The sequence below is a fragment of the Pomacea canaliculata genome, linkage group LG8 (assembly GCF_003073045.1).
Source record: "Pomacea canaliculata isolate SZHN2017 linkage group LG8, ASM307304v1, whole genome shotgun sequence".
Taxonomy (NCBI): domain Eukaryota; kingdom Metazoa; phylum Mollusca; class Gastropoda; order Architaenioglossa; family Ampullariidae; genus Pomacea; species Pomacea canaliculata.
In genome coordinates, this window is record NC_037597.1 from 1,879,493 (window position 1) to 1,893,044 (window position 13,552).

Genomic DNA, 13,552 nt, shown 5'->3' on the forward strand with positions numbered 1-13,552 from the left:
CGAGATGAGCTAAGAAATTACCGATATAATAATGTTCTTTTTTTAATGATACTGATATATCAGCTATTAAATTCGAAAGACCTCATTTACTACAACAACAAACAACATGAAATTTTTTTAAGGTGAAGCTTTGTGTGCGGGATTTGTTAACTTGAGAGGTAACTTCAAACAGTAATTTTAGTGACTAAGTGTAGATACACGATACAGTAATTTTAGTAAATAATTGTAGATACACAATGAAGACTTTACTGATCTAATCTTTTCGAGCATCTAGACGTGAGTTTTCTCCTCGTCGTTTGTATTTTCATTCTCACATATACTGGTTTGAATCAAATGGTTCCTTACGTGTTATGTATATATATGTTTATCAACATGTATTAACTTGGCCACGAATTATTTCAGTAATATTCGCAGTTTTGTAGACTGGTGAATTATACTAATAACTTATATATATATATATCAGCTACACGGTTTTCTCTAAACAAGCATTTATCGAATTCTTAGAAATATATTTATTGTTCACAGAACTTATGGCAGACCTTTTGTACCTGAATCAGCACAAGAGTTTCTGTCATCTTTATCGCTTCTGCGTCTCCTAATTGTATCCCGACGCTGTGGGTTGCCTTGTTCCCATTCAGCTGTTATCGTACTCGTGTATAGGTTTATGCATGCATGTAGTTACTTGCAGGAAACGGAGAACGATTTAAAGGTGTTACTCAGTCGGACATACGACTTGTAACAGACCTTCACCATGTAAAATCCACCTTCTTTCAACTCATTTGCAGCATTTTTCCCCCCAGTGGCAGACATTCAATGTGCTTGTGTGCATTTGATGTTGATAAAGTTGATGCATGTACTTCAGTAATGATTCAAAGTTTTCTCAAATTAACATGCAGGATGTTTGTAACTGCATTTGACTGGTCTAGCTCTACCTGCATTTTGATAATGTTGAACAATAAAAAAAAAAATTATTCATAGTTCTTAATTTTCAGGATTTGAAGGAATGTGTTCTGTTGTAAATGCTGTTATAATAAATTTTATTGACGCAGATCATGTCATCAAGTGCAAAACTTCCTCGGGTGGGATGCCGGAAGAAGAAAGTGAATCCAAAACCAAATGCCTTATTTACTGCATGGCTTACTGAGTGGAAAAATGAAGCCAAGGAGAAAGGATGGAAGAGTGAATGTGTATTTGACAAGGTATCTTCGTTTTCAATTTTATAAGAAACAGACTATTGCTTTAGGAAAGATAAAAATGTGTAAAGCTGTCTTGTATATAATAATAAAAAAGTTGATTCATGTGTATATATCTATAGTACCATTGTCCAGGATATGTAGTACTACTTTCAGTATTGTTTTGGGACATTTCCTCATTTCACATTAAGAGATAATTTACAAGCTAATGACAACTCTATTTGCTGTTAACTTGATACCATCTTTGAGCTTAGTTTCATGTTAGACTTGGTTAGCCTAAAAAATGCTTCTCCTTTATTCCATCACATAATTTTTTTCAGTTTTATAATTTCAGGCGTTAAAGTCTTTAAAGAAATATCCCATGCCATTATCTTCAGGAAAGGAATGCAAAATTTTACAATATTTTGGTATGTGTTTAGAAATTTAGTTAAATATTTTACCAGTATAACAATATTTGGTATAATTATGGCATCAAAATAAAATAATCAAAAGAAAATGTTTGCAATGCTTGAGATTTCAATACCAGAAAACATTAACAACAAAAATACTGATATTTCTTTATTATTTTTTTTAATAGTGTTTCTATATGTGAAATTGTCATTGACAAGAGTGTATAGCTTTTAATATTCATGTGTAATATCTGAGCAGCAAAGAAAATAGTATGTTTAAAATACTTAAGCTGTGGGTGGTATTATTATTGGCTACATTCAATTAGCAAATTACTTGTAGACTAGCCACATGATGTCACAGACTAGGAGGTATGTGCTCTTAAAGCTTGTACATAAGGTCTTTCTTATTTGCATAAGTTGTCTCTGTTTGTGGATGTGTGGTCAATTTGGCATTAGACTTTAATTGTTGGAAATGTTCATGTCCCACCCAAAGTTACCATATGACATTTTTACGACGTGTGTAGTGCTTTACCTTGGCTTATGCAGGAGAAGAGTGGGCTTGTCTGTTTTCGTGCTATGCATGTTTTTTTTTTTTTGTTTTTGTTTTTTTGTTTGTTTGTTTTTTTTTTCCTTGGCGATTCTTGATACTTTGTTAACATTTAAAGGTTCTCACATCATAGGGTGGTCGGTGGTGCAATGGTTAGTGCCTGTCATCAGTACAATGAGGGCTGGCTGTCCTGAGTTCAGCTCTCATCTTGGGCACGCTCTTCTTTCTCATGTGCATCTATTTACAGGGCTGGCTGCCTTGCCTCGATATAGCCATAGTTGCTGGCTCAGCATAAAGCACTAATCTCCCCTACCACACATCCTAGAGGCCATATGGTTTGCCATCACTTCATATTTCCCGATCTCTACTATGCAGACATGAATTTTCATTCTGGCAATGGTAGCACAGATACAGGAAACTTGAGATTGGTCCTGGTGCTATTTGGGGGTGAAAAAAATCGCTGGCCCATGTGTAGTTTTCATTTTCCCATTTTCATCTGATATTGTGAGTGTGTATATGTGCTTATATATGTGTTTTCAGGACCCAAAATTTGCAAGATGCTTGATGAGCGTCTGCATCAGCACAACCTTGAGCTAGGTAAGCATTTATTATCTTTTTCATCATCTCCAACTGCCATTTTTAAAGTTTTTAAACCAACTCCCTATCTAAACAGTAAGCACTATCCTTTTTGTGTTTCAGAGCAGCAGGTTACTGGGAGCACCTCAGCACCTGGTATACTACGTCATTCTGATGACAGTAGGAGACAGCCAAGGTTAGGTGTTCATGACATTAGTGAAAGTTCTGAGGAGGATGAGGAGGAGAGACATCCACAGATGCTTGTACATGATATTAGTGACTGTTCCGATGAAGAAAACGATCAGACAAGTTTAAAGAAAAGGTTTCCTTCAAGAGCTGGAGAGAATGCTGTGCAGTTGATAACATCAAACAGTTCAGCTTTTTCTTGTGTAGCTGAATCCACATCTTGTACAGCCAACTTGTCAAGTGAAGGAGATCTTATTCCTGATGTTTTGCCTGGCATTTCCAGGAAAAGACAGAAAATCCTGACAAGAAAGGTAAGGAGAAAAATGTTACATCTTGATATCTTAAGTTGGCTCCTTCAGCCATACTCCACAGGTAGATCTTTGTGAGCTTGGCTAAGAGGGTGTGTTTTGAGGACGGTCTTTCTGTTTGTCCCTCAAGTCAACTGTTCTCTGCTAACAATGAACTTTTAGATAAGACTGTCACCAATCCCTTTTCTGAGTTTCCAGGTTATTTCTGTAACTTCTTCACTACCAAAATAAAGCAGATTCTCAAAGATGTGGACCTAATTTCTGTCTACCGCCATCCTTTGTATGTTATGCTGGTTAATAAACTGTGTTCAGTTGCAATCTCTGGTGGAGAAAGACATCAAATCATCTTCCAAAACTGTTGTTTTGATCCAATCCCTATATCACTTGCTAAAGCTACAGTTAGCATTTTGCCTGTGATCATGAAAATTGTGAATCATTCACTTGCCTCACACACAGTACCTCACGATGTAGCAGATGATGACAATAATGTAGAAAATTGGGAGATTTTTGGAAAGTACAGTATGGAGGTCCTACTGTATTTACAGAAAAATACTAAATTTTATATCCCATGTGGAGAAGAGAATTGAGCACAAATTGTTAACCTTAACATATGGCTGTCTTCACGACCTTGCGCCTGTCTTCTACAAGAACTCATTCGCCGTTACCAACCTCAGCGGAACCTTCGTTCAGCAACCCAATTCAGACTTGAACGACCGAGTGTTCAGTCAGGGAATACTAACAAGAAGACTGCGGGTTTCAGATCCTTCTCCAATGTAGCCCCGCTTTTGTGGAACTCGCTTCCCCTCTCGACCAAGGAGTCTGTTAGTCTTGCATCTTTCAAGAAAAATCTTAAGACTCACTTACTTGTTTAAACTTATTTGAAGTTATCATTTGACCTGCAGTTTGGTGGCTGCTGGGATCACCGCGCATTGAGCGCATCTTTGTGATGCGGATACTAGCGCGTTATAAAACTACATCATCATCATCAAAGTAATATTTAGGTGTTTGCTATGCAGGTGGAAAAAGCCAAGGAATCCAAGTCTCAGTATATCCCTGTGTACAGGTCTGGACCATATGCTGTCCTTCTAACTCTCTACAAACATGCACAAGTAAGTTACTTCTACACATCTGATCATTCATTAGTGTTGACTAGTTGTCCTACTTTCCACATGATCATGAACTGAAGCATTATGTTGCCTTTTTTTTTAAACAATGTCTTTTACTTGGAAATATTTTTGACAGTAATTTACTGTTTTACTAAAACCCAGGACTGGTGGTCACTGTGAGTTCTTAGTACGATATGATATTTTGTTAGGAGTGGTGATCACAGGGATTTCTGAGTGTGGTGTGATATTTTGTGATGGTGGCATGCATGTGTACATGCACTGTAAGTTGCTAAAAGGCAAATATGGAATAGTATTAAATATTATTACAGTGTACATGCTTAAATTAAATGTGTTACATGTGAAAAAAGCTGGGTGGAGTTTGTCGTCTAAAAAAGGTTAAGGATATGACCCTTATAGCATAGTGATTATTTATGTTGCAGGTATATCTCAGCACATTGTTGTTAAGATGTATAATTTATTTTTGTATATATAGCTACCTACATCTAAAGGGTTTATGACAAAGGCTGAGTTGTGTCTCGAGGCACAGCCACTTGCAGATAAATCTTTCACAGTTGTAAGTATGTTTCTTGTTTAATATGTTTTATGGGTCAATTCCATTATCTATTACAAATATGGTGTATATGATTAGCTGTGAATTTTGAATTACTTAGTTACTGATTTGAAAAAAAGCCAGTTCATCATTTGAGCTTGGTAGACCTAATTGCAAAATTTGTTATGTTTTAGCCAGAATCAATGAGTCGGTACACAGCTTGGTCTTCAGTCTCAACATTAATCAAGAAAGGTTTCGTAATAAAGGAAAGTAGTCCTGCCAGGTAGGCTGCAACATAATATTGATGGCATTGAATAATTTATTACTATGTTTCTGAAACTTAGCTGTTAAAAAATTATAATGTTAATAATAAATGTCATTACTGTATGCTTAGTGCTTTGGTTTTATCAATCAGTCGTCCTTTGACTGGTACCAGTTGTTGGGGAGAGCACATAGATGCAACCACTTAACGGCCTACTACTTGCATCTGTTTTGGGCTGTAGTGAGCATGTTCTTCATAGAAAGAGCAGATCACTCCTTCACATTTATAAGCCAGCTCTTCCTCTTACCATCGTGGCATCAATCACCCTTCAAGGTCTTCAGCAATCATGCTGGGTCACATGGCCAAACCAGTTCACATTTCACATTTATAAAACAAGCAAGTACTACATGGGCTTGTACAGAGGGTACTTTGTTGTACATCTTATGGTGTGACTGCACCAGACCCTGTCCAGTTTAGCTGCTGTTGCTGTTTCAGTCCTGATGTGGATATCTGTTGTGGAGCTGCCGTCTTTGGAGAAGGTGGCTCACAAGTATTTAAAATTTGTTTACCTTCTGAACCATACTCCATTCATGTAGATAACTGCTTTTCAGTGGGCAGTTGACATGACTTTGCTTATCAGTTCTGGTCTGCATTCCATATTCATTTGAACTGTCTGTCAGTCTTTTGGTAAGATCTTGCAGTTCTCTGTTAGTACCTGCTATCGTATTGATGTTTTCTGCAAAGTGTAGGTTGCACCAGTGGAGATGAAAGTGTGGCAGTTGTGGAGGGTTTTATGCATAATGTTCTCCAAAAAAGATGTTGAGAGCACAGGCAATAGGGGAACACACTTGACTTATACCTACTGTCATGTGAGAGAAAGCTCTTATTTCGTTATCCAGCTGTACTGCACTGACTGAGCTACTATACATTGCTTCACTGACGTGGACAAGACTCTCTTTGTTGTTAAATTTTCACATCACATGCCATAGTTCCTTGTGCCAGCTTCTGTCAGAAGCCTTTTTAAAATCTATGAAGTTGTGATAGAGGTCCTGCTTGTCATGATGCTTCTCCATCAGGATGTGACAGTTGCAGATCTGCTTAATTGTGCTCCTACCTAGTCTGAAGCAAGCCTGTTCTGCTAGCAGTTCCTCAGTCCTGATGCTGATGTGATTAAGCATGACTTCGATTAGGCTTATTCATTAGTACTGGAACTGTTTTCTGTTTCCTTTATTTGAAAAGAGTATGATTAGTAACTGCATCCATTCTTTGGGCCATTCTTTGTGTTCCAGCACTCTTTAGCTAAGACCAGATGAGTGGTTTGATCCCCACTCTGCCTGAGCAGCTCAGCTGAGTGCTTTCAATGGCAAGGTGACTTTCTCCCTTTATACTGCATACGGCTCTTTTAACCTCTTCTCATAGACTGGTAGATCTGCATTCTAGTCTGGTTGTTTTGAATGATGTTGGTGTCTGTCATCAGCTTGTACAGTTATTTGCAATATTGAGTCCATCAGTTGAATACAGCAATGCTTTTTGTGAGAAGGCAGCGATTACTCTTGTCAATGACTGAGGTCTTGTGTTGACCTTTAGTGAGGATGTTTAGTTGTTGGTAGGCCTTTTTTGTTGTCACCTAATGCCTATGGTGCTTTTTTTATTATTGTGATTTCTAGTACTAATTACTTTTGGAAATGTCATTGTCCAAAATAGTCTGCTAGTGTTTAAATATATTAAAGACATAATCACTAATAGCTGAAGCATAGCAGAGTTTTTAGTGTGGAAGTTGGGAGAAGAGAATGGAGAAGTACCACTGATGTGCTGAGTCCTGCGTTGTTAACCTCAGACATTAAAAACTGGAGGAGATCTCACTGACTGGCAAGGGTGGTATAGGAGTGTGTAGGATGGTTGGTGACATCTAGGGACATGCATGATTGCACTGCAGACAAGCAGTCCCAAAACATTATTTTTAAGCATTAAAAGAATTATGCTGGAGTGATCCCTCTGGTATTGATGATTATCATGCTAATAGTGATGATATTTTGACTGCTCTAACTATAATCACAGCTACAGATGAACTGTAATGACAAAATAAGGGATAGATCATGACAGAATTGACAGGAGGGTAAAATAGCCATGACAAATTAGACAACTGGGCACATCACCACCATCATACTATTGCCACAACTGTAACGACCACCATATCCCCATGCCCACTGCCACCACCACCATTATAACAACATCGAAACCATAAGTAGCACCATACTCCGACTGTTACAACTGACTGCCAAGTCATTGTTGTGACAATAGTTATGTTAGCAACCAGCAGATCTGTTGCTTATGACAGCAACTAGCACAGGACCCGGTGAGATTAACCAAAATGACAATAGCAACAAGAACACTGACAATAACAACTTTAAACCAAGAACACTGACAAGTTATAAAATATAATAACCGGGCATTCAAAATCTTCATTCAGTACTAAGTTACTTGTGCTTATTCCTTCAAAGTTTGCTTTTGCGTGACTTAATTTTGTTTTATGAGCAACACCTTCAACCTCATGAAATAATTATGGCACTCATCATCATCACCAACACCAACAAAAACAACTTGATACTTTTGATGGAATGAGACAAGACACATTATAGGGAAGCATTCGAATTCTATTTTCAAGTGAACAGACCATCCATTAATGTGCAGCAAATGTCTTACATGTGTGTGGATATTCATTTTTTTTAAAAAAATTAGTTGTAACTAAGCAATAAAAGGAGCAAATGGCAGTGCACATTATTATTTTATGTGATCATGTGTCCTATGCTGCTTTCTCCAAGCAGATTCAAATAAATTATTTAGACTGGAAGCATCTTTTCTATCTTGATTAAAGTGAGCATCGACTATTTCTGCAACAGGTACAGACTTTCAGAATCAGGTCACCAACTGGCAGCTTCCTTGCATGAGACAGATAAACAGCATAGACTTGAGGGCATTGGAAAAACTTTTGATGTGAACACAATAGCTCTTGGTGATAATGTGAATATAACTGCAGGAAAAAATTCTTATCCTGATCATCAGAGCTCTATGTAAGTATTAGAAGACAACAGAAGAGAGGAATCTGTACAATCTGTCGTTTGTCAGAATCATAGTATAGCCCTTCATGATAACACAAAGACTAAACTAACGTTTGAAGTAAATGCAACTATGTATGAAGTTCTGATTACATATATATTGCATAAACATTAAAAAATGGAAAGAAACTTAGTAATTTGCAGATTCCTTTGGCCCTTCTCATTATTTTTACTAATGATCAGTCCACTCCATTTACAAACATCATTTGTTAAGCTATCTGTTTATGTACATTTTACATGTCTGGTCCTGCTGCTGTGTTCTGGTGGATCAGCATTATGTATGGGTATTATTTAAGCAGGCGCTGTGTATAAAATGATTATATTGTTTATATTTTGTTATCTTTCTCATCCTTTGCCAGATCAGGGATCACTTTGAAGCAGCCTGTTTATGAACTATCTGACAGTGACTCAGAAGTTGAAACAGTGAACCATATTTCATCTGATAAAGATTTGATTGTCTCTGTCAGAGAAGAGTCGCCTCCTTCTGTCTCTTACTCTTCAGTATTACAGTCTGCAGCAGCCATTGGTGATCCAGTAGATCCCACCAGTTTTTCTTTTCTTTCTCAACAAAACTTGAAAAACAACAGCACTAATGCTCCATCAGCATGGGAAAGCAAAAACGTTTCAGATATTCCTTTGTATCCAGGAAGTTTTGAGATTGTGTTATGTGTAGATAACAGAGAATTTTATGGCAGGTGAGTTTTATTTTTCTTTCTTTTTTTTTATTTCTGTTTTTTTTTCCTCTCTTTAACAGACTGCTTTCTGAGTAATCAGGTCAGAATAAAGCCCTCAAAACATTCAGCAATTATTTGTGATGTGTATGTCATACATATTTGCACTTAACCCAACCAGGGACCCTGTTACGCCCGTTTGATTAGAATATGTAACGAGGAGAAAAGGGTTGGGGTTATTTTTTAAAGTATTTTTAAAACGACAGCAGTCAGTTGTGTAAGGGAAGGAAGTGCTGCATTCAAAATCTGAGTCATTTCTCTTTATAGTTGTTTCCTTTGAAATCTGTTTTTCCTTTTGAAGAAATTTGAAAGGGAGAAAGAAGCAGTCAGGTTTTTCTAGTTCTCAGTTAAGATGACAATTACACTCGTTAAACTATAGCCTGAGATCAAGAGTAATTTTGTAATGTTATTTGAAGGGGGGGACTCAGTCCTTCACATGCAGTTCATCTGCTATGGAATCCTCTACCTCCTGTTCAAGTCTGCAGCAGTCTTTGGCAAGATTTAAGAGTTTATCATTCCACTAGCAACCCACCCCCTTTTCCTTTTCCAAATAGATCCCCACCCCCATCTTCAGTCATGTCATTTTAATGGTGTTTCCTGTTTCCCTTACAGCGCAGTATCTTTGTTATTATGATCATAACCATCATCATCACTGTTTTTTGGAAATCTTTGTTTTGTTTTTCCTTTCCTGCAGTCAGTCCAGCAGTAGAACGCTTCTTCCAGACCTCATAAAAAATGGAGTGGCCTGTGAGCTGCGCTGTTTACATGTTGGTGACCTTCTCTGGATTGCTCGGGAACAGAAACCTGTGGGTGGTGCTGGCTGCAAACAAGAGCTGGTTTTGAACTATATAATTGAAAGGAAACGTATGGATGATTTTGTCCACAGTATGACTTCAGGCAGGCTGAAGGAGCAAAAGGTATTTTATTCAATGAGTCAATATTTTGGCGAAAAAAGAAATAATTACACTTAGCATTAAGACTTCTAGTCTGGATAATTTGAAAAAAATAATCTTTGCTTCACTGATGTCCAGCAATATGTACTATCTGATATAGTTTCCACAGATTTTTCCAGCTTGAAGGTTTTTATTGTTGTTTGTGTGTGTGTATGGGTACGTGCGTGCATGTGAATCAGATGAAAGAGATATTATAGCAGTTTATAGGTTAATATTCTCTAATTTTATTTCTGACTTTAAGTTTCGACTCAGACACTGCGGCATACAGAAAAAAATTTTTCTGATTGAAAGTTTTGATTCCATGAAACACTTCTCCATATCTGAGGACCGAATCCACCAAGCCATTGCAAATACAGAGGTGAGTAAAGAAAGACTAATCACAGCTTTAGCAATGTTTTTCAACCTGTGATCAGTTATCTAGCACAAATTATGAGACTGCACTACTTACATTACAGATGTGTATAAAGTGGTGACCATAGAGGTATCACCACTGCTACTCCCATCCATACGTGTGAAAATTGTACTTTCCACTTTGATACGTAACCACATAAATTAAACTTTCCTTTATGGCTGACTAGCTTAAACTGATATCCTGATACTATGTGGCATTTGGATTTGTAATTTACCATTTGAATCCCAAAACTGAACATTCTGGTAGATAAAACTATCATTGGGGATAGACTTGCATGCCGAACAGGAAGCAGTTATGTATAGCTTACTGGACACTGGGATTTGCTGCATAATTTTGACAGCTATTGCATGGCATGATTAAAGGTTCGGTGATGACAGCAATCACGCACAGGACCCAGTTAAAACATTCTTAAAAGAAAAATTGACTTTTGTATGCTTGATATGTCAAAAACAGAATTTTTTATTGTGTAAATTATTTATAGAAATTAACAGCTGTAGAAACATAACAGGAGTAAGTTAAGTAGCTTTCATATTCGGATTAAGTTGGTAATGGGAGAATAATAATAACCACAAATCTGGGCTCTCCAGGCTTAGCCCATATCATTGAAGTATTTCTTCAGTGTTAAGTACACTGGGGAGGCACATCAGCAATTTACTTCACTTGACTATGGACCTGAATGTACCTGGTTCAATACCTGTATAGACCTGTGGCTGGAAAATGTACCTGCCAGTGCAGCTGCCCAGTGAGAATGGTTTATCCTGGCAGATAAAGACAGAAGGAGAGAGTTAGGCTACCTTCCATGTTGTAGACATGATGGTCATTGAGTTGTTGGGAATGCATTGACCTGTGACCAGTGACTTATTTTTGTGCAGATAATTGATGGGTTTACTGTGAAATGGACCCGTGACTCCAGAGAAACAGCTGCATATCTGACACTTATGACCCAGCATATAGAAAGGTTTTACAAGGTAAACCCTCAAATGTGCCAAAAAGATATTCTTTATCAGCATGGCTTACACTCCTTCAGGAACAAATAGGGTCTATTACAGGCCTTTTTTTCACTCTGAGCCAAATGATAAATGTGTTTAAACTCACAGGCTAAATCACTTATTCCCCCAACGATAGTGTACTTCATTTCCAAAAATAAATAATCTAATTATATCTCTATAACTTACTTTAAAGAATAAGTTGTTATTAATACATAAAAACTTAACATTTGCTTCATTTTAAATATATCCAGTGTGCACTCAGGGTGAAGAGACACAGCTATTCCTCTGATCTGAGCATTTACCTATTGTAGCATATCACCATAAATTTCTGCATTTCAAGTGCTGTTATATGTTCATCATCAAACTATAGATTACCAATAAATTTGGTTGGAATCTAATATGATAAGGCAAGATATGACTTCATTTATCCCAGAGGACACTTATTAAGCAGCTCTATATGAGTTACACCCACACAGCACATCAACAATCAATAATACCAGGACACATTAATACCTGCCACACCATAAGACACCCATACAATCACAATTCATACCCCAATAATATCACAGTTCAGTCTGGGCTGCAAACTAGAAGTGAAATGTTTTTGTGTCCATTACACCACCCCACCTCCAGATACTTTGTTCACCACAACTTTTTCCTCATATACAGGACTTAGTTATTAATAACTGATTTATGGTGACCAGTGGCAAAGAAATGTTAAGATTGATTTATCTTTGCCCACTGGCTTGAAAATGACAGTTCTCAGTATTTTTGTTTTAGCACCAGTGGTTAAATCAGCACTTTGGTGTATGCTGGATTGTTTCTATGACTGCCAGTTTGTTTTCATGTGAACCATCTAAATTTTTGCATCAACTACTCTGCCCCATTGGTCAAGTTTCTTAAAAGAGACATGACTATGTCATGTATATTAGTGGATATCACATATTTTATATGGAAATTAACCAGCTGAACAACCTGACTGAAAACAGAATCTCGGAACTTGTATACTCAGTTCACACTTAAAGCCAAAAGTCTTAAAACAGGTGGTTGCTCTGTGACACTGTTACCACTAGCTTGGTAACACAAATGGTTTTACCTATCCCCAAAATTAGGTCTTTATGTAATGAGTACCTTGCATTCAACCTTTTTTTTTTTTTTTTAACACAGAACAAAGTTCTCTGGCCTGGTACATTGGAAATGGTGAAAAACGCGCAAGAGGATTCCAGTAACCATCTGTGCTTAATGCCCTTTGACTGTTTTAATGAGTCTTCAACTAAAAGCAAGGTCAGTCTGAATTTTTTGTTAAACATGAAAGACATTTTAGGTGGTAACAAGGTTGTCTCATGAAAATACAACACACCTTTCAGAAGCATAAGTCAGACAAGACTATTTATCCTAGAGGGCAATCAGATGCATGAGTTCTCAGAACAGTTTATTTTTTGCTTTTTTTTTTTTTGCTTGCAGATGTTATCTGTCAAAGAACTGTTTGCCAAACAACTTGTCCAGCTGTCTGGTCTATCTGCTGAAAAAGCAAAATCAATTACTGAAAAGTATACAACCCCATCCAGGTTTGTCGTTCTTGTACATAATATACATATACATGGTATTCTAATACAGGCCACTTTACGTTCATTCTGTTCTGAACTTACTAAGATGGTACTTGGATGATTCATAACTTTATGGCACTGATCCTCATTTAATAGATTTATGTGTGCTTTCTTTCTCGCATATTTCTTGAAGTGTACAATTGGGACTTTCTACATTTAATTACAAATTCTGTAGATCCAGGCTATTATGTCCTTTTAATTCACTGTGTTTGATTGTGAAACATCTCAAAGATAACTAAGGTCCTGAATCCAAAAGTCCTGAGATGTCCTTATCACTCAGCAGTTTTCAGTACTATTTAAGTAGATTGGAATAATTATTATGGTTTTCCTTTCAAATAATGCTGCAATACTAGTAAGTATTGTAGCATTATTCTCTACCAGTTATTTTGATTTATTGAGAAGCAAAGTAGCTTTGATTTTTTAAATTTTTTTGGCTGTGCTTTATATTGTGTTCCATTTTTGGTTGTATTTCACCTTGATAGCTTGCATTCAGCTGTTGTCTTGATGTTTAAGTCTTCAGTCTTGCATTATATTATTGTCTCTAGTCTTTTGATTTCAGTCCTGGAGTGTTGGGTGGGGCACACATCCAAGCAGGACAAATATATATTTATGCATGCTTGTATATTC

At 37.0% G+C, this 13,552-nt stretch overlaps 1 protein-coding gene across 7 annotated transcripts in view; it reads left to right on the forward strand.

Annotated features, from left to right (window-relative positions):
• LOC112570049 (crossover junction endonuclease MUS81-like) overlaps nucleotides 1-13,552 on the forward strand; it is a 34,976-nt gene that overhangs the window by 17,692 nt on the left and 3,732 nt on the right. For 3 of the 7 annotated variants that reach the window (XM_025248241.1, XM_025248243.1, XM_025248237.1), the window contains exons 1-15: nucleotides 130-276; nucleotides 1,050-1,199; nucleotides 1,528-1,600; nucleotides 2,670-2,726; nucleotides 2,829-3,202; nucleotides 4,216-4,308; nucleotides 4,799-4,879; nucleotides 5,050-5,138; nucleotides 8,018-8,188; nucleotides 8,593-8,928; nucleotides 9,659-9,881; nucleotides 10,159-10,275; nucleotides 11,202-11,297; nucleotides 12,486-12,602; nucleotides 12,783-12,886. In XM_025248241.1, the coding sequence (XP_025104026.1) occupies nucleotides 1,053-1,199; nucleotides 1,528-1,600; nucleotides 2,670-2,726; nucleotides 2,829-3,202; nucleotides 4,216-4,308; nucleotides 4,799-4,879; nucleotides 5,050-5,138; nucleotides 8,018-8,188; nucleotides 8,593-8,928; nucleotides 9,659-9,881; nucleotides 10,159-10,275; nucleotides 11,202-11,297; nucleotides 12,486-12,602; nucleotides 12,783-12,886 (2,078 nt within the window). In that variant the 5' untranslated portion in view covers nucleotides 130-276; nucleotides 1,050-1,052. Of the gene's footprint in view, nucleotides 1-49; nucleotides 277-1,049; nucleotides 1,200-1,513; nucleotides 1,601-2,669; nucleotides 2,727-2,828; nucleotides 3,203-4,215; nucleotides 4,309-4,798; nucleotides 4,880-5,049; nucleotides 5,139-8,017; nucleotides 8,189-8,592; nucleotides 8,929-9,658; nucleotides 9,882-10,158; nucleotides 10,276-11,201; nucleotides 11,298-12,485; nucleotides 12,603-12,782; nucleotides 12,887-13,552 lie in introns of those variants that run through there. The other 4 variants (XM_025248238.1, XM_025248240.1, XM_025248239.1 and 1 more) reach the window with 4 other exon arrangements.